This window comes from Juglans regia, chromosome 12, assembly GCF_001411555.2.
Source record: "Juglans regia cultivar Chandler chromosome 12, Walnut 2.0, whole genome shotgun sequence".
Lineage (NCBI taxonomy): Eukaryota > Viridiplantae > Streptophyta > Magnoliopsida > Fagales > Juglandaceae > Juglans > Juglans regia.
In genome coordinates this window covers 19,000,551-19,028,080 of record NC_049912.1, presented here as the reverse complement: position 1 = coordinate 19,028,080, position 27,530 = coordinate 19,000,551, and the positions used below count along the sequence as shown (strand labels likewise).

The window sequence follows — 27,530 nt, the reverse complement described above, 5'->3', positions numbered from 1 at the left end:
TAATTATAAATTTTTATGTGAAATTTTATATATAATATATATATTCATGTATGAAATAATTTCTTATTATAATTTATAAATTATTACATAAAATGTTAATATTAAATCACTAAAAGTTTATAACTAATACTAATATATAACTTATAACTATATTAATAGTCTAATATTAATACTATTATATTGTCTAATGTATTAATAAAAGTATAAAATAATTTTTTTTAAATCAATTTCTTTTTATAAACAAATTTTTAATGACAAATTGTGAAATTTACATTTTAAAAAAACTGGAAAACCGGACCGGACCGGACCGGAAACCGGTAAAACCGGAAGTACCGGTTTAGGAAGGTAACCGGTGCGTAATCGGTTTTGAAAAATATAAAACCGGTACATACCTGTTCGGTCCTAGATTTTATCCAAAATCGAACCGAATCGGACCGATTACATCCCTACTTACACGTTACACAGTTTATTTTATTTATTTATTTTATTTTATTTAAATTTATTAAATTCTTTTAATCATCATCCCAGATAACACATTCTTTTAAACAGGGAAGAAGGTTAGAGTTGAGCTCGAAGCCTCGAATCTCGTCTTTGTCTCCATCCTCGCGGACTGAAACTCGTTAACCGCTCTGATTGTTTTTCATCAAAGCTCGCAATCCACAAACAAAACCTCAATACCAGAGAGAGAGAGAGAGAGAGAGATGGTGAAGGTGCGCATGAACACGGCCGATGTGGCGGCGGAGGTCAAGTGCTTGCGTAGGCTAATTGGCATGCGTTGTTCCAATGTCTATGATCTCTCTCCCAAGGTCTGTTCCTTCTCTTTTCCCAAACCCTAATTCCAAATAGATTCGTGCGTAATACAAATATTTATGCTAAAACATTGACTTCTTTTTGAACGTTTAATTCAAGTATTTTTTGGAATCAATTGAATTTTCTTACAAGGACGATATAAAATGGATTGTTGAGTCATGAATTGGTTATGGTGTGTGTGAACTTTTCGCAGACATATGTATTCAAGCTGATGAATAGTAGTGGGGTCACGGAGTCCGGGGAGAGCGAGAAGGTTCTGTTGTTGGTGGAAAGTGGTGCCAGATTGCACACTACTGCATATGTTCGGTGAGACTTCATTGATAACATTGCACGCTTCCCCTAATTGTTACCACATGCGTTTGGCTGCCGAGAAATGCAAAGAGTTTATATATTTATTTCTTTTTCTAGATAGTTAGTGGGCTCAGTGAAATTATTATTATTTGATTGGCACCAGGGAGTTCAGTGAAATTATTTAAAATGTTTATAAATGCTTCTGCTTGTATGCTTTATTTCGCTAAACTGGAAGATAAAACAAATGAATAAAAGTATAAATGCTTAATTTCTAGCTCCACTAAGCTTTGTTCTTCACCGTCAATAGGGACAAAAGTAATACCCCTTCAGGGTTTACTCTCAAATTAAGGAAGCATATACGCACCAGGAGGCTTGAGGATGTACGGCAGCTTGGGTATGATCGGGTATAGACAATTTTGGGATATTCATTCACGCTTTAGAAGTGCTTGGACGTTTAATTAATTAATTAATTACGTCTTTTCTTGTTCTTTGGTTTTGGTTAGCTTAATGGTGTTTTATCTTTTTTTAACCTCGTTACAGATTATTCTTTTTCAATTTGGACTGGGGGCCAGTGCACACTATGTTATATTGGAGCTGTATGCACAAGGGAACATTCTCCTCACAGATTCTGATTTTATGGTCTTGACGCTTCTCCGTTCCCACAGGTTGGTGATTCAATATGCATTCTATTTGTGGGCATGACTCTTTCCCCGAAAACTGAAGTCATAGGTTCAAGACCAGTTGGTGTTAGGAATTTGGACCTCCTAAATTCACTCCCTAGGATCCACCTTTTGCAGGAATATAAAAAAAAATAGAGAAATAATAACAACACAAGAATTTACGTGAAAACTTTCAAAACAATAGAAAAACCACCAGACCCAAAGCAGAAAATACACTATGTGAAAAATTAATACAATCACATAATTTTTCTCTTCACCCCAAATGATACCCACAAAGCTTCCCCACTAGCAAACCTTTAACTCTCACCTCTTTCCCTTTTATAAGAAAAGGCTAATAGAGGAATTTTACTAGAGTCACAAGTTACTAATTAAGCTTATGATTTGGTGTAATTAACTAAGAGGTCAAACACCCTATTTATAGGCTTTAAGGCCTGCTCCTCAATTCTCTCCCACTGGTGTGGGACTCCAAAGGAATAAACTCAATAATCTCCACCTTGCAACTTTGGTTGATCCCACAGCCACGCTCAACCGCAATAAAGATCTTCATAGCTTCCGCTATTATGCTCCACCATAAAATCTTATCCACTCAGAATAAATCAATTCTAAACATTTCAATTTCGGCCCATGTCGAAAATAATCTTGTTGAAAAATTATGGTACAACTTCCACGTTTAGCTTTCCTGGAAGTTCATCAGCTATCGACATGAATTTCCACCACACACCCTGCATTAATGTCAAACCAATGCCTGTGTGCAAGCTTGTGAATCCGCTAACATTAACACATCCTCTATCATGGCAACTTTGGAAATTAGCGGCATGCCATGAGGATGTACATGTCCCTTTAAAAGACATTGTCTTCCATGGAGAGAGACACAACATTAGTTTCATTACCAGTATCTCCATTTATTGACTTGGAGCCACTTGCCGAACCTGCTCCTACTTTTGGACAAATTTTCTTGACGTGCCCAGATTGTCCACACCCTTAGCAGACTACTTTCATCTTCATGGAGTTCTTCTTCTTCCCATTACCAGCTACTACCAATGCAAAGTTATTAGGTGAACCATTTCTTCTACCAACTAGTCTTCTTTCTTCAAAAAAGTGTTTACTGGTAACCTCTGAAAAAATTATTTTCTCATTCATATGTATTAAAATAGGCTTCATATGTTCATAGGAAGATGGAAGAGACCAGATGAGCCTCAAGGCTTGATCCTCATCATCAATTTTAACTCCAATATATTCTAGCTTAGAGACAATGCCATTGAGAACACTTAGATGATCTGAAATAGTCGTACCTTCATTCATCCGCAGTGTATGAAACTGCTCCTTCAGGTACACCTGATTCAAGACGCCTTTCGTCTGATACAACTCTTCGAGCGTTTTCCAGAATTCCTTTGCTGTAGATATTCCATGTATATTTGCAAGAACATTCTTGGCCAGGCACAGACGTATCGCACTTATTGCTCTCAAATTCAGATCCTCCCAATCTTCATCGCTCATTACAGATCTGCTCTTTGTTACATCAATCACGCTAATATCATTGCTGATTTCAGGGGTTGGTCTGCCATTCAACGTCTTGTGTAATCCTGATTAAATTAAAACATTCTTGACTTGAACTTGCCACAAGTCAAAATTGATTCTCCCATCAAATTTCTCCACCTCATATCTGATAGGATTTGAAGCTTTACTTCCTGATATTGTCTTGATGAATTTTACCGTAGAAATGAATAGTACTCACTAAATAAGTTCTCAGGAAAGATTATTCTTTTCTAGATAGAACTTCAAGGTTCTCAGGAAAGATTGGAGGGTCACACTGGACCACTTAAATACCAATCTCCTAGACAGAACCTCCTTAGACTATACGTATCCACACTACCACACCAAAACTCCACTCACCAAAAAGAGAACCTAGTGGCTCTGATACCACTTGTTAGGAATTAGGACCTCCCAAATTCACCCCACAGGATCCACCTTTTGCAGGAATATAAAAAAAATAGAGAAATAATAACAACACAAGAATTTACGTGGAAACTCCCAAAACAGGAGAAAAACCACCAGACCCAAAGAAGAAAATACACTGTGAAAAATTATTACAATCACACAATTTTTTTCCTCACCCCAAATGACACCCACAAAGCTTCCCCACTAGCAAAATTTTAACTCTCACCTCTTTCCCTTTTACAAGAAATGGCTAATAGAGGAATTTTACTATAGTCACAAGTTACTAATTAAGCTTATGACTTGGTGTAATTAACTAAGAAGCCAAACACCCTATTTATAGGCCTTGAGGCCTGCTCCTTAATTCTCTCCCACCGGTGTGGGACTCCAAAGGAGCAAACCCAACAGTTAGTGCATGTATAACTTAACAATGAGAAAAAGTATCCTGTTTTCACTAGATGCATGTCTTACCTCATAAATTCCAACATACATCGCTCATCTACATTGTGTGATATAGACTTTTGAAATCTGATGTGCTGATCGGCAAGTGTTTAAACATAAACAAAGCTGGATTTTTAGCAATCTTTGTTCAATTCTTTTGTTACCATAATTTATCACTCGAAAGAAAGAGAGAGTAAAATTCATTAGCTCAAAGGTCATATGTATTATTTTCTCCCTTTTTCCTGTACCGAGTTTAAGAGCTAGACCTTTGATAACTGCTACTAGCCATCTGCTTGCAAATCTACTTCATATTCTGGATGACTTGCATCTATTTAGTTTGCTTATTTTGAAAATTTTACAAAGATATCAGAAGAATTGTCTTTGTTTACTAGACATTGCTTGGTCATGCTTTTTTCTTGGGTGTCTCAACTGCCTAGGGGTTGCTGAGATACCTTAATTATGCTGGTGTTTTTATAGGAGCCTGTTGCTAGGCTTTTTTGCTTCATTCATTGTGTTATTGTTGGATGTTACTATTTCTTTCCTTAAAACGCGGCCAGGATAATCTTTGGTAGCTCCTGTTATGCTTCTTGTTTAATAGAAATAATAAGAACTCCTCAACAACAGGGATGATGATAAAGGGGTTGCAATTATGTCACGTCATCGTTATCCTACTGAAATTTGTCGAGTTTTTGAGCGAACTACTGCTGCAAAGTTGCAAGGAGCCCTTACTTTTTCCAAGGAACCTGATACCAATGAACCTGTTGAGAATAATGGAACTGGAACAAATGTCTCAGCAGCCACAAAAGAAAAGCATGGTAGCCGTAAAGGTGGGAAGTCATTTGAGTCAAATAAAAATGTTGATGTATCTCGTGCCAAACAGGCCACGTTGAAAACTGTTCTTGGGGAGGGACTTGGCTATGGACCTGCACTTGCTGAGCATATTATACTAGATGCTGGTCTAGTTCCTAGTACAAAAGTTCCTAAAGATAACAAATGGGATGATGACACAGTTCAGGTTTTGGTCCAAGCTGTTAAGAAATTTGAGGACTGGCTGGAGGATATTATTTCAGGAGATAGAGTTCCTGAAGGATTCATTTTGATTCAGAAACAGAATTTGGGAAAGGACTGTACGTTTTCTGAACCAGGAAGTACTGGCCAGGTCATTATCATTTTCCTTTACACCCTCTATATTACTATAGCTTTTCTTTTTGCTTGTGTTTGACGGTAAGAAAGTGCCAGTCATATCTAAGCATCATGGTTGAATATTTTACAATTTCTTTTTTTGGCATCCTTTGCAGATCTATGATGAATTCTGCCCCATGCTGCTGAACCAGCTCAAGATGAGGGAGTACGTAAAGTTTGAAACATTTGATGCAGCTTTGGATGAGTTCTACAGCAAAATTGAGAGTCAGAGGTCAGAACAACAGCAAAAGGCAAAAGAGAGCTCTGCTGTCCAGAAACTAAATAAAATACGTTTGGATCAGGTTTGCTTCTTTTCCCTATTCTGAAGTGTAAAGACTGATTAAATACACCTCAATGAGATGATTTGACTTGACAATCAACTGAATTCTCTCTTGCTCTGTGTTTTTTTCTTTTGGGGGAGGGGGCTTGGGACTGAAATCCCTAATGTTGTTCCCCCATTGGGATTAGTCAAGACGCTGTTCTCGGACAACCCGGTGCCAAAAAAAAAAAAAAGGGTTAAAAGATCAGTTCTTTTCTCAGCATCGCAGGATTTGATGAGAAAATAAAATATAGATTGCAGTAAGGTGGTTGCTATGTAGTCATGAAAATTTTGATTAGCTTTTTGCCAATGATGATGGAAGTGAGACAAGTGAGAACTTAGCCATGCATGTATCTATTCAACCAATTGGCTTTGACGTTTTGGGTTTGCATGTGAACAAACTGTAGATTCCTTCATTTCCTTACACTATAATGTCTTCATTGGAAAAAACAATATTGTAATAGTCAGATATCAATGATCTCTTCGATCAGGATTTTTCCCACATTTTTATGATTCTTAAATTTTCGATATACATTAACGAGGATAAGAAATTTTTTTGTTTTAAATTTTTGATTTACATTAATGAGGATAAGATTTTTTTTTTCAACCTTCCTTTCCTCCTTTTAACATTGCTATATCCTACACTGTAGGAAAATCGTGTGCATACATTGAGGAGTGAAGTTGATCGTTCTGTTAGAATGGCGGAGTTGATAGAATACAACTTGGAAGATGTGGATGCTGCTATCTTAGCTGTGCGGGTGGCTCTTGCGAAGGGCATGAGTTGGGAAGACCTAGCTCGTATGGTGAAGGAGGAGAAGAAATCTGGAAATCCTGTGGCTGGACTCATTGACAAGCTCTATCTTGAAAGAAATTGCATGACGTTGCTGTTGAGCAACAATCTTGATGAAATGGATGACGATGAGAAGACATTCCCAGTGGATAAGGTGTTACATGAATTATGATTTGGTATTCTTTACTTTAGCATCTGCTTGAGATAATTAAAAAAAAAACAAAAAGAAGAAGAAGAAGGAAACAATTCACAGCTTATTCTGAAATTTTATGCACTTCTATCATTGACTTCTGTAGCCGCATCTATGTTCATATGCACGGATATGAATGTACACAGTTTGTGTGCTATATTTCTGTCTTTATCAATAATTTTTGTTGTGGTTGAAGAACAAAGTAACAAAAGAGAGACATTCAAGCGAATTTGGAAGCCGGGAAGTCCTTTGAGAGACATTTTTAGGCAATAGCATCTCTTTGACACAACAGCAACTTGAAAAGCTACTCCATTAGCCAGCCTATTAATCTTCTCAAACTTGATGGACAAGATATTGTGAGAGATATTCTTAATGTCATGACCTATAAGGCAGTCATCAACTCACTTCAAGATGGTGGCTTTCAAAACTTGAGATTTCCCATGAACAATGAGCACAAGAATAGGATTTATTACCATTTCAATTTTCTTCATAAAGGATGGCTTGACTAGCGTGTGAAGAGTATGGTAGAAAAACTTTGCCATGATTTTAGATAACTTGCTTGTCACCACATTCCCATTATGATCTCTAACCACATCTGAGATAGCATCAATCTTTCTCAAAGAATCAAATGCTTCATCTATGTTAACTTTGAACCAATTGGAAGGAGGAAGCTTCCCCTGATGAGTTGAGGTGGAGGACTTCAGTTTTAAGGAATAGGATGGTTTGGACTGTTGGTCTCAGATTAGTCTATGCACAAAGTGTAGGATGAGCGTGGAAAAGTTGATAAGGTGTTTATTGTCATACCAGCTGAATGACGAATAAGATTTGAGTAGCGTCACTTATGAAATGTTCTATAATTATTGCTGTTATCATTGGCATCGTAGCCATCTTTTACCTCCATGTTTACCATCTCTTATGAAGCTTATCGTTTTCTTTGGCATTATCTTGAACTCCCAATCAATATGATAAAACATGTCTAAACTTGTACTTTCGGTTATTATAATATAATTTTTTAGGTTGAAGTTGATTTAGCTCTTTCAGCACATGCCAATGCTCGGCGGTGGTATGAAATGAAGAAAAAACAGGAGAACAAACAGGAAAAGACCGTTACAGCACATGAAAAGGCTTTTAAAGCTGCTGAGAGAAAGACTCGTCTACAGCTTTCACAGGTAGTTTCATCATTCACTGATACTTTACATGTGATGTGCTGAACTGCTGATACTCTAATTTCATATGTGAACTAAACTAAACTACTTTAAAAAAAAAATATGTGAACTAAACTATATAATTACTTAATGGTCGTGCTATCTGGCAATGTTGTTTTGGACATGCATTTCACCTTTCTAAAGTCAGCAATATTTAATGTCAAGACATATCATAAAGACCAGATGGCTAGCTTACCATAAATAACTTGACTAGTAATGTGTTGGTGGTTTTCAACCATGGGTATCTTGCCAGGATATGTGGGGTGACTGTTTGCTGGTTATAATGGATGTAATCCGTAATAGTCCTCATGTACCAGATTTCCTTTGCTAGCCAACCGAGCATATTTGCTTGATCGATTGGCTTATACATTTCCTCACAAGTTTGGCTACCATGAATTAGATTGGGGTGGCTGGTAGTTTTGGGGTTCAGTAAATCTCTATCAGCGCCTTATTTGAGCTTTCGATAGGCTTTATTTATCACACTGATGATTTATGCAAAGCCCATCAGTTTCAACATCAATGTGAAACTTGTTACTTTGGATGCAGCTTTGATGATCATTGTGTAATGAGAGAATGTAGGCCTGGATCTCAAATGTCTTTTGCACCTGATTACAATATGATCTGACTTATCAAAAACTATGGCTATTATCTGGCTAAAAATGATAAACTCAGTTAATAAGATCAATAATGTACTTATAACAAAAAAAAATTATCAATAATGTATTAGATCACACACATTGATGTAACGACCCTAGGAAATCTCAAGCCATGTTTGGGTCTATACTCTAAAAGGGCTAGTCAATGTTACAATTGGAGTATAGGCACTGATGTAGGTGTCATGTCTAATACATGGTCAACATTGTTTGTATCAAGGGAAAAATAGTCTGACCTGCAGATAATTGTCAATTTGTACCCAATTTTTGTTTTTTAATTGTTGTTATCAATATGGATGCGTTGTTGTATGCTGATCGTCTTCTTCCTACAAATAATAATGCAGGAAAAAACCATTGCCACAATTTCACATATGCGCAAAGTTCACTGGTTTGAAAAGTTTAATTGGTTTATCAGCAGTGAGAATTATTTAGTTATCAGTGGGCGTGATGCTCAACAGAATGAGATGATAGTCAAGCGTTATATGTCAAAAGGAGATCTGTAAGTAAATGCTTAGAGCATGTTTTTATAATATGTGCTAACTCCCAACTGGGTGATATTTATCTTCTTTCCTTTTCTGGGAAAACTAGTAATATCTTCAATGACTTCAGATATAATAAGTATGCTGTAGCTAGGGTTCATGAGAATTTAAAGTTTGTCTATTCTGATGTTGATTTTGATTCTGTAACAGGTATGTCCATGGAGATCTGCATGGTGCTTCTAGTACTGTGATTAAAAATCACCGGCCTGAACAACCAGTACCTCCTCTGACTTTAAACCAAGCAGGATGTTTCACAGTAAGTCAGTAACCTTTCAATATATTGGTCATTTTGGTTGTGTGAATAACTACGCTAGATAAAAATATGATTACAAACTGTCTTGTACTTTTTGATGTAGGTTTGCCATAGTCAGGCATGGGACTCAAAGATTGTCACAAGTGCTTGGTGGGTTCATCCTCACCAGGTTAGTAAAACTGCTCCTACTGGAGAATATCTTACAGTTGGGAGTTTTATGATTCGTGGGAAGAAAAACTTCCTTCCTCCACACCCTCTTATTATGGGATTTGGATTGTTATTTCGCTTGGATGAGAGCTCCTTGGGATCACATTTAAATGAAAGGAGGGTAAGAGGTGAAGATGAAAGCATAAATGATGTAGAAGATAGTCAGCTTCTCAAAGAAAAATCTGATACAGAGTCGCAGACTGAAGTCATGGATGAAAAACTTAGTGTGGAACTGGAAAGCATTCCAGATTTATCTACAGATCTGCATAAGTCAGTATTCGAAGAATCAGAGCTAGAACCTGCTCATAGTGGTTTGGCTACCACTAGTACGGAAGATATTGATTTTCATGAATTTTCAGTTGAGGAGGGGCCTACCTTTGATGATAACGAAAATGTATCTGGTATTGCTGGGAATGGTGTTGCTTCAGTCACCCCACAACTTGAGGATCTCATTGATCGAGCTCTTGGGCTAGGATCTGCCAGTGTATCTGGTAGAAGTTATGGGCTTGAAGCTTCTCATATTGATCCTTTTGAGAAAAATAATCTTGAAGAGAAAAAAGCTATAGTTAAAGATAAACCTTATATCTCGAAGGCTGAGAGGAGAAAACTCAAGAAAGGCCAGAAAAGTGTGGGTGTAGACACAGATGTTGATAATGAAACTGAAAAACCACAAGAAAGTGATACTTCTGTTGGTTATCAAGAGAAAAAATCTCAAACTACAGTGCCAGGTGGTGGAAAACTCAGCCGTGGACAGAGGGGTAAACTGAAGAAGATGAAGGAGAAGTATGCCGATCAAGATGAGGAAGAAAGGAACATTCGTATGGCTTTACTGGCTGTGAGTATAAGTATTTGCACTTTTCTTTCTATGCCAGTCATCAGGAGAGATACATATATTTCTTCTACCTTCTTATATTGATTTGTTCTTCTTTCCTGTTTTTTGGTGCTGATGTCTCTCCATCCATGACAATCTTATCTGTGGGCATAGTTTATATAGGTGCATGTGTGTCCATGTGCTTGTAAATATCTGTATATAACCCCACTCGTTAAGCAAGGCTAGTTTTATGTGGTTCTTTTACCCTGCAGTAATTCTTTGTTTTTGGAAATGTAAAATCTAATTTTAAGATACAGATGACATACTGACAATGCACTGTAATTAATTTTTATAAAATGTTTTTTAGGATAGGCTGTAAATCCCTAACTATATTACCGATTAGAGTTCATTGTACACTCACTCAGGTGTAGTTGTCATTTCTTAAGTGTAGGATTCAATGCAGATATTTCTTTTGACGAATTCTGTATGGAAACATGTCCAGTATCTCTTCGTTGTTCCATGGTCATTTTCTAGTTAATCAACTAATAAATTTAAAACTGAATATTTGTGAATTTTCAGTCTGCTGGAAAAACAAACAAGACTGATGGAGAGACACAAAATGGAAATGCAGCTGCAGCCAAAGAGAAGAAACCTGGCAATGGTATGTTCTCCAAGTTTTTTGTGAATCCGTAGTAGGTGTGGATAATTGAGTTGTCATATATAAAAGTAGTAACATGTGTTTGTAGAAAGGAGAGACACTTGGCATCTCCCCTGGCAGGGATGAGAACAGCCTTTGATCTTACCTGTTACCATACATACGGTTAAGGCTCCTCACCTATGGTGGATCTTATACCCCAATTTTTTAAGATAAAGCTTCTAGACTGGATGGTTTTTCAATGGCCTTCTTTCAAGTTTGTTGGGGATTGTGAAAGAAGATGTGATGCGGGTTTTTCAGGAGTTTTTCTCTTTTAAAAAGTTTGAAAAATCTCTTAATGCCACCTTCATTGCTTTAATCCCTAAGAAACCTGGGGCATCCGAACTAAAGGATTTTCGACCTATTAGTCTTGTGAGTGGTGTTTACAAGATAATATCGAAGGTTCTTGCTAATCGAATGAATAAGGTGATAGAACAAATCATCTCTAAGTCCCAAAATGCATTTGTTCGGAGTAGACAAATCCTTGATTCGGTGCTTATTGCTAATGAATGCCTTGATAGTCAGCTGAGGGAAGCCCCCCCGGTGTCCTTTGTAAGCTGGATATGGAAAAGGCTTTTGATCATGTGAATTGGGATTTCTTATTCTATATGCTTGAGAGATGCGGCTTTGGGGCAAGGTGGTGTTCATGGATTAAGCACTATGTTTCAACTCCCCGATTCTCGGTTTTGGTTAATGGCAATGCTGCTGGTTTTTTCCATAATTCGCGCGGATTGAGACAGGGGAATCCTTTATCTCCCTTCTTTTTTGTCATTGTTATGGAGGCGCTGGGTTGGATGGTAGAGGCTGCTGTAAGGGGGGGATATCTATTTGGCTTTTCAATTGGTAATGAAACTAACGGATCTATTACTCTTTCGCATCTTCTTTTTGCATATGACACCATCATTTTTTGTGATGCGGATTGTGGCCATATTCAAGCCTTAAGGGCTGTACAATTATGCGTTGAAGCTGTTTCGGGACTTAAGGTGAATTTGGGCAAGTCCGATTTGGTTACGGTGGGGGAGATGCGCAACATCAATAGTTTGGCAAGATTGTTGCGTTGTAAGATTGTCTCACTTCCTATGAGAGAAGGTTGGTTGTTTGGAAGCGTCTTTATTATCTAAAGGGTGTTGACTCACTCTTTTGAAGAGTACTCTCTCTAATCTCTCTACTTATTTTCTATCACTGTTTCCACTGCCCACAGGAGTGGCAAACCGGATTGAGAAGCTGTTTCATGCTTTTCTATGGGATGGTATGGGCGAAGCTACTAAGTTCCATCTCGTTAGTTGGAATAAAATTTGTACTCCCATTTCGGTTAGAGGGCTAGGTGTTCGTAATTTGATGGCCTTCAATAAGGTGTTATTGGGAAAGTGGCTATGGAAATATCAATTGGAAGGGGAGTCGCTTTGGAGGGAGATCATAGATCGGAATATGGTTGTGCATGGGGAGGTTGGTGTCCTAACGCCGTTCGGGGGGCCTTATGGTGTGGGGCTTTGGAAGTTCATTAGAAAGGGTTGGGAGAGTTTTGTTAGTCGTGAACTTTGCTGTTGGCATCATGGCGAGGGATGGAGGATTCGTTTTTGGTTTGACATTTGGTGTGGTGAGCGGGCTCTCAACAATATGTTTCCAGTTATTTTAGATTGGCTTCAGATAAGTTTGCTGCTGTTTCAGATCTGTTTTCTTGCTCTAATGGTGTGATTCAGTGGGATATTTGTTTAACTTGAGCAGTTCAAGATTGGGAGATTGATGAAGTTTCAATTTTTTTTTAGCTTTTTTATACTCACTGAGGATTAATGGTAATGCCATGGATAGGATGTTGTGGACTTCGAAGGGGAGTAAAAAATTCACTGTTCGTTCGTATTATAAGCTATTGTCTTTTCAGGACAGTCCTTCCTTTCCTTGGAAGAGTATTTAGAGGTCACGTGCCATCTAAGGTGGAATTTTTCATTTGGACAGCTTCCCTTGGGAAAATCTTGATGTTGGGCAATTTAAGGAAGCAAGGTATTATTGTTATGGAGTGGTGCTGCATGTGCAAAAAGAATGGGGAAACAGTGGATCACCTCCTTTTGCATTGTGAGGTGGCAAGGGCTTTGTGGAATGGTGTTTTTTGCAAAATTGGCTTGGATTGGGTGATGCTGTCGAGAGTGTTCGAACTACTTGCTTGCTGGAATGGGATTCATGGCTGTTCTCAAGTGGGCGCGGGTTGGAAGATGATCCCCTTGTGTCTTGTGTGGTGTATTTGGATGGAAAGGAATGAGCGGTCTTTTAATGATAAAGAGCGTTCTTTAGAACAAATCTGGAATTTTTTTGTTCATTCCTTGCTATCTTGGTTTTCAGTTTTAGGGAACAATGGTCTTTCCGTTCATGATTTTCTGATGTCACTTTCCGTTTTCAAGAATGTATTTAGGTGTTTTCTTTTGTGTACTTCCTGTGTATATGGGCTTTGCCTATACATTCGTTTCAATAAAAAAAAAAATTATTACTTACCAAAAAATAAAAGGTAGCGACATTGGTTATTTGTATTGATGTTCATGATCATCTAAAGTGGTTAATTCATAACAATTCTTTTATTCTGGCAGGTTCTGATGATGCTGCAAAAATATGTTACAAGTGTAAGAAGGCAGGTCACCTGTCTCGGGACTGTCGAGAGCATCCAGATGAATCTTTGTATAGTCATGCAAATGGTAGTGTTGATGGTGATCCCCATATGGTTTTGGGTAATACTTCTGAGATGGACAAGGTGGCCATGGAAGAAGATGACGTTCATGAGATTGGTGAAGAAGAGAAAGGGAAATTAAATGATGTGGATTACTTGACTGGGAATCCACTGCCAACTGATGTTCTCTTATATGCTGTGCCTGTCTGTGGTCCTTATAATGCACTCCAATCATATAAGTACCGTGTCAAGATAATTCCCGGCACTGCAAAGAAAGGGAAAGGTATCCAAAATTTCCATTTTCCTAATATCTACACTTCTTATTAAGCTTGCTTGTGTTAAACTTCTGTGTCCACCCCCCCTGCCAAAAAAAAAAAAAAAAAACACCTCCCTTTCAATTTTTTTTTTCCCTTCTGATCTTCACTTGGTCAAAATTGCTGTCTTCATTTCATGCAATGTGTGCTGGCATGTTTCTGCCTTCATTGTTGGGACAATTTGCATCCCTTTCAAGTTTTTATTTTCTTCAATCTCACTTTGGATGTATGGAACAGTATCACAGTTTTAGCGGGCTAACCTTAGGAACATTAGTCCCCAACTTCAAAATAGCCAATTCATTAATTATCCATTTATCTTTTTTCACTTTTGCAGCCGCAAAAACCGCCATGAATTTGTTTAGCCACATGCCAGAAGCAACTAGTAGAGAGAAGGAATTAATGAAAGCATGTACAGATCCCGAGCTAGTTGCCGCAATTATTGGCAATGTGAAGATAACGGCTGCAGGACTGACTCAGTTGAAACAGAAGCAAAAGAAGGGCAAGAAGAGCGGCAGCGGAGGAAGCTAGCCAGATTACAACTTACTGAAAACTAGCTAATATGTTGTGATACTAGCTAGCATGTTGTGATACTAGCTGATACTAACCTAAAAGAAATTGAAATCTTATACAGCATGTGTTGAGATCTGGTTAGTTTGAGTAGCGTATAAGTGCCAATCATTTCTTTGTTTTGTTTTATTTTTTTGGAGAGAATATATTGTGAATAATGTCGAAGGTACAAAAGGTGGGGGCTCAACAAAATCTCCTTACAAATGCTGTAGCGGTGCATACAGAGAGAAAAACAAAAGAATAATGGAGCCTAATAAAGGTTTTGGTCTTGGGCTTTCGTGGCTGATCAAATACCAATATAATGGTAGCTGCAAAGGTGGTTTTAGTATTTTAGAAGTCTAGAAAGTTATGAACTTACTGTGTTTTGGCTGACTGCTGTTGTAGGGCATCACACTAGGAAGAGACGGATTGGTGTAGACTACAGCTGGGAAATTGGTGAACTCCGGTTTTTTCTGTCATTGACATGAGGGTTCATCAATTTCAGCTTCTAGGGGAAAGTGGGAAGATGGCTATAATGCGTGGATTAGATGGGCAAAGTTTTCTCACAGTCGTGCACGGCTATGTCTGGAGGGTGACCGAGTGTATCTATTTGAAGTGTGGGTTAGTTAGATGTGGTACGTGGTAAGAGACACAAAGATGAGGCGGCGCACAAGAATCACGAAGCTTGCACGATGACCGGAATGAGGTGATTTTTCTACCCTACGGGGAGATGGGGGCGAGCGGAGAGGAGGGTTGGTAGGTATTGAAACTCCTCCCTGTTTTCAGAGGGGCTTTGCAGAGAGACTCTTTAGAGAGAGAGAGAGAGAGAGAGAGAGAGAGAGAACAAGAAGTCAATATTTCAGGTGGTAGATCTAGGTTGGTTCTTTACTCAGGTCCTCCAACCCAACATAATGTTCTCTATTCTGGGCTCTTGCCAAAAAATTATAAGCCTGCAATCACTACTAAGTTCACGCACTTCTGTGACATCGCACTTGGGGATTATTGGCAATTCATTGTCTACACATTAAATAACACGTTCGAGGGAGGCTGGTAAAATTTAAATAAGTAGATCGATAACCAAATTTAAAAAAAGTACGGATGATCATTCGACTCCTGAAAAAGTACTGCTCCAAATGTAGGCTTGTTATTGGCGATTTCATGACACTTTTTCTAGATACAGAGACTGAGAATGGCTAGGGGCTTAACAGTGTTTCCTGGTGAATATCCTGCTACTTGCCTTGGAGAACTTTTGCACACTAGGCTGCTTATCTAATGCCCAGTTAAGTCATACCAGGGTGTTTGTTCTGAAATAAATAGCAGTAATCGCAAAACAATATCAAGCAATCATCTGTTTGGATGCAGAAGTAAATATTTGAGTATGATTTTGCAGAAAGGGAGAAACGCTATGCAAGTCTCAATCATGATTCTATAGCTGGAGGAATATCACTCAGATCTAGACCTTCTGCCGGTAAGTCTGAAGTGAGAGGACCCAAGATTCCATCGGAGCTGAGAGTCAATCCACTCTGCAGATGGAGAGTACTTGCAAAATTAGGCTCAGAAAAATTGATAGATAAAATCTCATTAAAAAATACACTGATAATCTCTCCCAGCCCTTGAACCCCTGACCTTCAGCACACAATGCTCTCAAATTGATGTCAATCATATATTGGTCTTCCATGCACATCTCCTAATTCCTTTACTTTTTTGGACTAAGTTCAAATCTATAAGGAGATAATAACTAAACAAGTACCTCAGGCTGGAACCTAAGCATATCTGCACGAGCCATAGCTTCTGCTTGAGCTATCCTCTGCCTGAAGGTCTGAGCCATTTCCTCCGCCTGCCAGAAAAGCATTAACGTAGATATAAATTCCTCTCTAATTCCAAAATGCTTGGAATCAACATAGAACTATTTCATGTATCAGAGAAAAGGGGAATATAAGCTAAAAAAAAGAAAAACTTCATTTTGGAGCCTCCTCTATCCACCATAATGGTGGGAACATAATCAAAAGAAAGGATTAATCTCCATCACTAGAATATACAATATGATAATAAAAAAACGCAACTACTAATAAGGCTTAGAATCAATGTTCAGAATATACCTTCTCAAAAACAAGCTTTGGATTGCGAATCATATCTCCAGGAGTAGGTTCTAACTTCTTGGTGGAAAGACTCACACGGCCTCTCTCACGATCATGGCTCAGTATCATAACCTACACCATGAGACTTAGTTTAAAAATGTTCATCTCTACAGAGTAGCATCAATTATCTGCCAAGAACTCATATTAAGGACATACCTTGAGAGTATCACCAGGTTGAAGTACTGTTGCAATATCAGAGACGCGATCATGACTGATCTGACTAACATGAAGAAGGCCATTGATTCCACCAATGTCAATGAAGGCACCATATGGCTTTAGGCTCTGCACAGTTCCAATGACAACCGATCCAATTCCTAGTTGTGCTTGGCTATCGGCCATGGCTTTGCGGTTACTGAGGACAAGCCTTGACTGTTCCTCATCAACCTCCACAAACTTCAGTGGAAGCTCCTTACCAAGAAGCTCTTCTGCAGGGGATTTCTGATACATATGCACAAGCAAGTGCGAAAATTTTGGATTTCAAATAATTGGATATCAACTATGAAGCTCAGTAGAGAAAGAAATTCTGACAGCTTGTCAGAATATCTCGTGCTCAGAATCATACATAACAAGATACAATCACATAATGATGGCAGGTACAATACTTGATTAGTCTAACATTAGTGTGGCAAAAACTTCTCAACATGATATTAAACAAGTATCATGCATGCTTTATTATGAGGCAATATAGTTTTTACTTTTATCATCTTTTGATACATGCTTAAGTGTAGTCAATACTGCAGCCAGTTCATCCTGACTTCGACTGCTGCTTTAAATTCTTTTCACCTATTTTCATGTAATTACCATAAGGTACAAATCAACTAAATTGAGGCGTGGGAATGTACAAACCATGTTTAAGAACTAACCGATGATATCTGGGAAAAAGGAACAAACCCTCTAAGGGCTTCCACCATAGCCACAATTCCACCTTTATTTGCACCGACAACCTGCATATAAAATCCAGGAATAAATTAAAAAAAAAGAGAGAAGAATAGAGAACAGTTATGTGAACAGCACATACTTCCAATAATGCAAGAATAATCGAATTCATGAAAGACTCGAGTAAGCAAATAAAGAAAGGATTTATGGCAAGAACTTCCTAGACCGAATATCGGTTGAAGGTCCAACAAAGCATTTGACCTGCAACATACCCTAGGGAATCCTACTCAAGTTGCTTAGCATCTCACTTATTGCCTAAATATAATAGTGGAAAAGGATCACATGCCAACATTCCAGACAAGAGAAGAAACCAGAAGAGAAGCAAAATTTCGGTGTGCAGGCACCCACCTTACCCTTGAGGACTACATCCTCAGCTTGAAGCTGTCTACATCTTTCCCATGCAAGTCCATACTGGATTGTTCTTAAGCTGAGGATCAAGCTATCATCAGCATCATTTTCCCCGATAATTACAAACTCCTCTTTCAAACCAGGGATTATGCCTACTTCTTCCACATTTTTTATTTTGTAAATGCATGCCTCTTGAACAGGCAAGTATGCTGACGACTTTGCAGTAATGTCAACTAGTGCGCCATTCTTATCAATGCTGAATACAGTTCCCTTGACCTGAAAGAAAATATGCATAGAACTCATCAAACTTTTCTTCCTCGTGTGTCTATGACTTCGTTCATATGCATTTAGGCATGAAAAGAACCGAATGCAACAATACAAAAGTAATAGGCTATTGCTTCCTTTCTTTACTTGTGTGTTTATCATTTTTCATTCAGGAAAAGCAGAACCCTGCATACAGAAACCCAATGAAGATATAGAAAACTGGAATCAAATATGAAAAATCCTTGTTCTCTTTCTTAAATGATTTTTGCAGTCACCCAAACACGTCACAAAAAAAATCATCCTTTCTCCTGTGCACTCTTTTGCAGTCACTCAAACTCGTAAATCAACTCATCAATGTGAGTTTAATCACACACACCCAATATCAAAGTGCTCAGAAATTCACATTAAGCGCCTCAAGTTAGTTCACACCCATTTTGAAAACTCATACGAAACCACCACCCTGCACATGCCTACTTTAAGAACACAAATTTCACGGCAAGTGAATTAATAATCCCTCAATCTAGCTCATGCCCATAAACGAATTCTCACCCCAAACCCAACTCCAACTCACAATTCGAGAGAGCACATCTAAACTCTGGGACGCAAAAGAGTGGCCAACCAACCTTGGTCCCAAGCTCAGAATTGTAGTCGTACTTGTCGAGAGCCGTTTGGAAGTCCTCAAGAGTGAATGAAACGCCTTCCGTTGGGGCAGTGCGACACCGCTCGTAGGCCTCCTCGAAGAGTTCTTTGAGCTTGACCCTTTCTTTGGTCTGAGCGTTTGAGATTGCCACTGCTGCTGAGACAATGGGAGATACCGAAGTGAGCTTCTGATGGATTTGTTTAGGAGAGAAGAAGGGCTTTGAGAGCTGCGAGGAAGAGAGTGGTGGACATTTCAGCCCTGTGAATTGCTGAGCCAAAGACGCCATGGCTCTCTAGTGTCCGAGTGTTTGATGGGTGAGATAAGATGGAGATTCTTATTAGTTATTATTGTTATTGTTTGAAATTTTGGTCACTTTGATGGGCAAACGTTATGTTTTACAGTTCGACATAGGACATCTCAGGCTGCGTGCTCATAAATAGTAACGTTTACTAAACAACAGCCAATATTTATATGCACACTTCATACTTTATAATTTTTTATTTTTTATTTTTTTTTATTTTTATAGAGTATAAAGTGTTTTTCATAAATGTAAGAGTGCGAAATAATAAATAATAATTGATAAGAATAATTATTCTAAATAGTAATATTTTGTATATTGTTGAAATGTATTTAAATATAAATAAGTTGAGATATAAATTTGAATGTATAAAATAGATAAATAAATTTAATTTAAAAAAATTAAAAGAATAATAAATTTCATGAAAAATTAATTTAAAAATTGATTTCAACAATTAATCACATTCCCACAATTGCACCAACTAAGCATATCAAATAAGGATAATGATAAGTGTACTATTTTCTATCATCTCTTTATTCTTTTATAGTGTTTTTGAAATTTTTATTTTTTTGAAAATTTTTTTAAATACTTTTTAACATCCTTAATCATTAAGAAAAAATTAAAAAAAATATAAAATTTTATTAATAATCACTTCTTTAAATATTAAGTAAAAAATAATTATAATAAAAAATTAAAAAAAATAAAGAGAGTAACAAAAGAGTGATAAGAAGTAGTAACCAAACAATTGCACCTAATCTACTGTGATTGAAAGAAAAATTCTTCTCATCAATCATTATTTACTATTTTATATTTTATATCTTATAAAAAATATTCTTATATTTTATAAAAAAATTATAAATATAAAGCGTAAAAATAAATAGTAGTTGATGCAGGGAATAATGGTAATTTTGAGAGCTGCTATAGGAAAGCCCATTTTTTTACACGAAACGCACGAATTTGTTGATGTAGATAAATAAAGAAAAATAAAATAAAAAATATAACAAAATAACAAAAAGTCAAATCAAAGCTTCATTTTACTTTTTACATTTTCTCCCTTGTATGTATAGTCTCTCATCCTTCTGTCCAGAAATATCGAAAATAAGGAAATATTTTTCTCTGCACTGACGAATCACTCATCCTTCGCTCCGCAGCATTTCACGCGTCCAAGAGAAGGTAATCACCTCTCTCCCTGGTATGTGTAATATGTGTGTAAGAGAAGGAATTTATAAACATATTTTTTTGAGTAAAATACGTGTGTAAATGATCTGTAAATTTTTGGATAATCTGATATTACTCTCTATACATTTTATCTCCATTTGTATGTGTATTTAGTGATTTTTAACTAAATTAATAGCATCTATTTTATCTTTATTTGTATGTGTATTTAGATTACTCTATGTAAATGTAGTATTTTTTTATTAAAGAAATTATTTTTATGTACATTCTCGAATTTTAAAGTTGACTTGAAGGTTTTTAATTGCGTAGATTTGATGTGAAATTGGTAGGAAGGCTACAGACCAGATCTCAAATGAAAAGGAGCAGATAAGGTTTTGTTTTAAAGAGGTTAAATTGGACATTTCTAGCATTCGTGTTTTATAATTGTCGTGCGATGTAGCATTTTTCAAACCGAAAAGGACGAGAGTCTGGAGAGAGAGAGAGAGAGAGATGGAGGAAGCGAAGGGATTGGTGAAGCATATAGTGTTAGTAAGGTTCAAAGACGGAACGGCACAGGAGGAGATTGATCAACTCATTAAAGGCTACGCCAACCTCGTCAATCTCGTCGAACCCATGAAGTCCTTCCACTGGTAATTAAACTCCCTTTCTCCATTTTCTGTCGGATGTAGTAGTGGTGTAGCATTGGGTCCTTAAGTTGACGCATCCAACAGGGACGGAAAAAGGTAAAGGTTTTTGTTTATTGTTTATTGTTTTGGGAACTGAATTCCATGTTTCTTTTTAATTTTTTCTTTGACCCTTTCCTAAGTGAAGGTTGTAAGGGAATTGAACAAGAGATTGTACGCGATTATCATATTTGCTGTGTAATTGGGGCCCCTTCACTCTCCTTTAAGAATGAGGTGCAGAGTGTGTTTGCTTCCTCAAAGAGTAGATACCCCTCTATGGAGCCAATGATTTCCTCGACCCCTTCAGGATCTTAATTTGATTTGGGAAAAATATTAGAGCTTACCAATGATATCTCGAAGATCCTCTAAATCCTGACTTCTTTTTGTTCTTCGAGATGGGTCTGGTAGGGTGGTGCCTTTTTGAAGTCTCAAACTGCTCCATGGCACCCTCTGTGCTGTAATGAATATGAGTTCAAGTTTTTTATTGAGCTCAGTAAGGGCCTCCAATTGCATCATTACCTTTCATCACATTACAATGAGGTCCGTTCCTTAGTTAGATAAGTAAAATTAGTACATTTCAGTGTCAGTCGCATTGCCACATGCTAGGTTGATGACAGTTTTGGAGGAAGGTCGAAGATCTTTGTTGGTTTGTGAGGATTAGGTTTCAAAATCCATAAACAAATAGGATTTTTGGCATCTTTGAGTAAATGTCATTAGTCACATGTATTTGCTTACCTAATCCAGATGTAGTACTGAATGGAAAAACTACCAGTCAAAGTAGAATGGAGTAGCTGGGAAAGAAAGTGACTATCTTATCCATTTTATAGGATTGCATGCTGGGGCCATTGGCCACATATATATATATATATATATATATATATATTTGATCTGAGTGGGGGCTTATAGGTATTAATAAGGGGTGTAAACCGGTCGGTCCGGTCCGGTTCGGTGATTCGGTCCATCAATGGACCGGACCGAACACCCCATAGGGACCAGACCGGACCGGTAGTTATCGGTCCGGTCGGTCCATTTGGTCCGGCATTTTTTTTTTTAAATCAATTAATAAAAAAAATTTATTTAAAATACTAAATTAAATTAAGTGGCTTATTAATATGGATTAGGTAACAAACTCAATAAAAAAATATTTTATATGGTCAATGATAATAAATTAAATGAAAATTACATTATTAATTTATATAATTACTATATAATTAATTAATTGATATTATATATTAGTTAATTCATAGAATATTAACAAGTGTTAATAACATATTTAAAATTTTATATTATTAATAGTGATAGGTTAGATTAAGATATATATAAAATATTGTTAATTTATAGAATATTAACAATTATTAATAACATATTTAAAATTTTATATTGTTAATTTTATAATTATTATATAAATAATATATATAATATTTTATTTTTTTTATTTTTTATTCGGTCGGTCTGGTCCGAGAAATCTCTACCCCGAGACCAGACCGAAGACCGAAACTTTCTTATTTATTGGACCGAAACCGACCATGCATTTGGTCGGTCCGGTCCGGTCCTGACCGAACCGGTCGGTCCGGTCGATTTCTCCGGTCCGGACCGACCGGTTTACACCCCTAGGTATTATACACCTTTATTTTCAGTACTGCATTCTGTTGACTAATGATGGGAGCTGGTTGATCAACTTCAACTTCAACTTCAAATAACCTGAGTAACATGTCCAAGCTAAGTCAGTTATATCTCGTTTGGTTACACAAACCATCTCATCTCATCTAATCATTACAACTTTTCTAAACTCCTACATAAAATACAATAAACAATTTAAATTTTTCAAATCCCTAAATAAAAATTATATTTTAACAATATTTTATTCAACTTTCATCTCATCTGTGTAAACAAACGAAGGTGTCCATTATGGGGTGCAAATGCATGTTAATGGTTTTTGAGCTTTTAACTGCCTTGGCTTGGATAATTTTTAGAGCATTGCTATTCATAAGCCCATACACCACACACCAAAATTTTTTTATTTTTTTAAAATTTTTTTAAAGTTTTTTTTAGTTTTATTATTCTTAAAATAATTGAATTATTCTACTCATAATCTATATACCACACATTTGGTAAGAGAATAAAATTAAAGAAATCATAAAAAAGATAGTGTGTGATGTATGAGGCTTAGGAATAGAATTTTTCTAATTTTTAACTCGGCGGGCAAGCGCACACAATGCATATTACCTATTAGATATCTTGGGAGTAACCAGTGGTGGACCCATTTTTAGTTTTGGTCCCCCAAATTTATTGAAAATTCAAAATAGCCTCAAGATTTTATTCAATATAATTCTATAAATATAAAAAATGCCCCCCCCCCAAAAAAAAAAAAATTATAATCCCCATATGCTCTTTAAAGTTTTCTAAAATTTCAATATACTTAGAAATGTCTCTCTCTAATTTTTTTTTTCTTATAGTTCCAAAATTTTGTATAATTTCTATATAATATCTATTTTCAAGGATGTGACTTCACCGAAATTAAATTAAAATTAATAAGAGAAATAATAAATTTATTAATATGGATCCCAAAGTCTTTTGTTATATAATAATAGGTTTCTTAAATGTATGGAGTCCGAATTGAAATTAATTCAAGAAAAATCATTTAAGGCTAATAATCTATATGAAAAATAGTTGAGAGGTTTTATCCTCTAGACTGCATTAAGCAAGAAAAAAAATTATTTAAGATCTCAATTATAACATTCTATGTTTAATGTGACATGAAAATATCTAGATTTTACATAAAACTTAATATACTAGCTTACATGCTAGAATGAAAGATGTCATTCTAAAAGATCACTCGATGGTTTTTATGAAGAAATTAAATTCTAAATATTTCGTTACACAAATAATAATGGATGAATATTATTCTATAAAACATTATCGATAGAAATATGAAACATATACCATATTGTACTTTTAGAATTTTATTTCTACATATATTTAGCAAATTATCGAGATTTAATTTTATATATAATAAGGTTTTTATGATTTCTTTAATTTCTATTTATTTTACATAAATGTGTCACACGATAAAAAAGTGGGCTCCCCCTCAAAGAAATTGTTGGTTCTGCCGCAGGGAGTAACCTAAGTTTTTTATCTTGTGGAATTATGTAAGCAAAATGCTGATGCCCATCAAAGTTGCTGTGGAGAATTTCTCCTGGAATCGGACCTGTTGATAAAAAAAAATGTCTTCTTATCGAGTCTTCTCAAAATTATAGTGATGTTCTATTGCCCTCCTAACTTTGTAAATAAATTCATCTCTTATTTGACCTTTCTCTTCTAATCTAACAGGGGCAATGATATAAGCATTGAAAACCTGCATCAGGGTTTCACTCATGTCTTTGAATCAACCTTTGAGAGTACAGAAGGTCTTGCAGAGTATGTAACTCATCCTGCTCATGTTGAATTTGCAAATCTGTTCATTACGAAGTCGGAAAAAGTCCTTGCGATTGACTACAAACCCACTACTGTTCGTATTTGATTGATGAAACGGCAATGCAGCTTAGATCCTGCTATGCCTGCCTTTCGATGGAACTGATGGTGATTGACTCTTGCATGCATGCATGTGTTGTAAGGTGAATATTATAGACTGATTGTACCAAATATAATCTAAATCTTTGAGACAGTCTGCATGTTTTAAGGACTTATTTATTAAATACTATTAGTTTTGAAATATTTGGTGAGTTATTTATTAAATATTTTATGTGTCATAAATTAAAATTAAAATAATAATAATGCTATTGATCATCAATTTTAAACGATCGGAAGTTTTTTGTTATGTTATAATTGTATGCCAATCATTCGATGTTACGCTAAGAGATATCGAGTGGTAGATGATAAAAATGATAATAAATAAAATAATTTAAATTTTCTTAAAAATAAAAATGCAAATTGAAACTATAGTTATTACAAAAGTGATGTGACGCTGATCGCATAAATTGTCAACTCTTTATTGCGAGGCTACTATAACAAAAGTCCTTTACTACTTAATCTGACATGATATATCAAAAGTCTTGTTATTTTTAACACACCTAAGGGAATTCTTAGGGTTTCTTGCTCTCTTCGAGAGAGAGTACCTACAGAAAATAAGAGACAGAAAATGAATAAGACAAGATAATTGTGGGCATTCAGAATGAATCCTCCAGGAAACGTTACCAGCATTATAAGATGTCAGACTCACTGAAGGAACACTACAGACAAACTGACCTAAGGCCATGGGCCAACAGAAACATGGCCGACAGAAACAAGACTAGAACCAGTCCATACATGCAAAAAATAACATACATAGTTACTTACAAAACAGGCCAACTCGCAGGAAGCCTAATAGAAAGAAGCCTTCATATTCTAATAATCCAGCTCGTGAAGCCTTCTCCAAAACCCATCCTCATCGTAGTCCATACCCAAATAAACATTTCAGTTGAAGTGAAGTCCTCCCAAGTACACTGACAGAATGTCCTCCATCCTCTCGATTTCCCTTCTGTGCAAAATGAGAACCAATCCTAGATCTGAGCATCATCTATTACAACTCCCCCCTCCTTCAAAACATCTTGCTCGCAAGGTGGGGGAATCCTTCCTTGAGTGTAGCACATAAGTTTCCCGCATTGCTTCGTCTGAATCTTGCCCTTGCCAACGTACAAGAAGCTCAATATTGGCCTTATTTCCAAATTTAACCATTCGGCAAGCTAATATCTCTTCAGGCTCCAGTTTAATGACATTGTTGTCATCCATAGGAGGCAGCTCTGGAACGGCTGTAGAGGAGGATCCCAACTTCTTTTTGAGCTAAGAAAAGTGAAACGTTGGGTAGATTTTGGAAGATCCCTGTAGATGCAAACCGTAAGCCACTTTTCCCACACTCTGTAAAATCTAAAAAGGCCCAAGAAATCGAGGGGCCAACTTGTTGCTACGGCGGAGGGCCACGGTGGTCTGCTTGTAAGGCTAGAATCTCAAATAGACTCAGTCTCCTTCAGAAAACTCCTGATCCTTCCTTCTTAAATCCACATATCTTTTCATTCTGTCTTGTGCTCGTTGCAGGTTGTGTTGTAGCAGATGTGAGATCTAGTCTCGGGTTTTGAGGTGATCTTCCATAGCAGCAACTCAAGTATTGCTAGGTATATACTTTAACCACCTGGGAGGGGGATAGCCATATAGGGCTTCGAATGATGACATCTTTGTAGACATGTGAGGAGTGGAATTGTACCACCACTCCACAAGGGGTATCCACAATACCCCTAGGTCTCTCTCTTGAAAAACATCTCAGGAAATTTTCCAAGACCTTGTTTACAGCCTCTTATTGCTTGTCAGTTTGAGAATGATATGTTGTGCATAGTGCCATTTGAACCCCTCATAAGCTAAACAGTTATTGTCAGAATTTATTGGTGAAAGATCTATCCCTGTCCGAGACTATAGACTGAGATAGACCATGCAGTTTAAATATGTGCTTGAGAAATAGATTTGCTAAATCCTTACCAGTATAGGGGTGTTTCAATGGTGTTATATGGCTGTATTTAGTGAGGGGATCAACAACCACCCATAGGCTGTTAAATCCCTTAGAATTTGGAAAGCCTTCTATGAAATCTATTGTAATATGGGTCCATGGTTGAGAGGGAATTGGAAGTGGCTGGAGCAGTCCACTAGGTAGGTCATTAGAGGATTTAACTCTTGGGCACAAATCACACCCTCTAATAAACTGTTTAACATCACTCTTAAGCCCGGGCCAGAAAAAATCTCTCCTCACCCTCTGTATGATTTTTTCAAACCCTGAATGACCCCCCAAGGGCTACTATGGCCCAATTCTAGAAGCTTCTTCTTAAACTCAGGGTTATGAGGGATGTACAACCTGTGTTTGTATAATAAAAGATCTGATCTCATGGTATACTCAAGGGCCTAGCTTGTTCTCATTAAGTATAGATATTAGAGATTGTACCTTTGGGTCAGTGGTATTGGCAGTCTTTAGGTTCTCTAACCAATCAACTGTGGGAAAAGAAATCATCATCAAGTTTTCTTCCTCCTCTTGATCTACTCTTGACAGGTCATCTGTGACTCGATTCTCAGCTCCCTTTTTGTATTCCACCACAAAGTCGTAACCCATAAGCTTAGAAACCCACTTCTGCTGCATTGGGGTTCCTACCCTTTGGTCCAATAGGTGTTTGAGGCTCTACTAATTATTTTTGACTTTAAAAGTTCCACCCAATAGATAGGGCCTCCATTTAACCACCGTGGATACTAGAGCAAAAATCTCTTTCTCATAAGTCGATAGGAGTAGAGTCCTCCCCTTAAGAGCTTGGTTGAAGTAGGCAATAGGCCTTCCTTGTTGCATCAAAATAACCTCAATAGCAGTGGCTGAAGCTTCACACTCAATGGTGAAAGGTGATGCAAAATCTGGTAATACAAGCACTAGGGGGGTTCTGACAGCTTCCTTTAGCCTGTAGAAATCCACCTTTGCTTCTTCACTCCACTTAAAACTCTCATTTTTCAACATTCTGATCAATGGGCCAGCAAGCTCTCCATAGCCTTTAA

At 36.9% G+C, this 27,530-nt stretch overlaps 3 protein-coding genes and 1 non-coding gene across 5 annotated transcripts; 3 read left to right on the top strand and 1 right to left on the bottom strand.

Annotated features, from left to right (window-relative positions):
- Positions 1-554: 554 nt before the first annotated feature.
- LOC108994718 (stress-response A/B barrel domain-containing protein HS1-like) lies at positions 555-24,689 on the top strand. The gene is made up of 3 exons (XM_018970043.2): positions 555-701; positions 20,791-20,942; positions 24,306-24,689. Exons 2-3 carry the CDS (start codon positions 20,803-20,805, stop codon positions 24,493-24,495), a joined length of 330 nt encoding a protein of 109 aa, XP_018825588.1. The 5' UTR covers positions 555-701; positions 20,791-20,802; the 3' UTR covers positions 24,496-24,689.
- LOC109018891 (nuclear export mediator factor Nemf) lies at positions 686-14,663 on the top strand. 2 transcript variants are annotated; one of them, XM_019001082.2, is made up of 14 exons: positions 686-806; positions 1,004-1,116; positions 1,409-1,505; positions 1,642-1,766; positions 4,782-5,316; positions 5,456-5,641; positions 6,309-6,602; positions 7,655-7,807; positions 8,841-8,995; positions 9,186-9,291; positions 9,392-10,330; positions 10,886-10,967; positions 13,577-13,936; positions 14,302-14,663. In XM_019001082.2, the coding sequence occupies exons 1-14, from the start codon at positions 702-704 to the stop codon at positions 14,493-14,495; spliced, it is 3,444 nt and encodes a 1,147-aa protein (XP_018856627.2). In that variant the 5' UTR covers positions 686-701; the 3' UTR covers positions 14,496-14,663. The 2 variants fall into 2 exon arrangements, with proteins under 2 accessions (XP_018856627.2, XP_018856628.2); XM_019001083.2 differs by lacking the exons at positions 686-806; positions 1,004-1,116 and having other exon boundaries at positions 1,433-1,495.
- Positions 11,043-11,170, top strand: LOC118344078. Its single transcript, XR_004797845.1, has one exon. It is a non-coding gene; the product is annotated as a U6atac minor spliceosomal RNA (small nuclear RNA).
- LOC108994785 (30S ribosomal protein S1, chloroplastic) lies at positions 15,596-19,187 on the bottom strand. The gene is made up of 7 exons (XM_018970132.2): positions 18,823-19,187; positions 17,936-18,211; positions 17,515-17,595; positions 16,808-17,089; positions 16,613-16,723; positions 16,264-16,350; positions 15,596-16,036 (listed from the first exon to the last, which is right to left on the bottom strand). The coding sequence occupies exons 1-7, from the start codon at positions 19,123-19,125 to the stop codon at positions 15,932-15,934; spliced, it is 1,245 nt and encodes a 414-aa protein (XP_018825677.1). The 5' UTR covers positions 19,126-19,187; the 3' UTR covers positions 15,596-15,931.
- Positions 24,690-27,530: the final 2,841 nt, after the last annotated feature.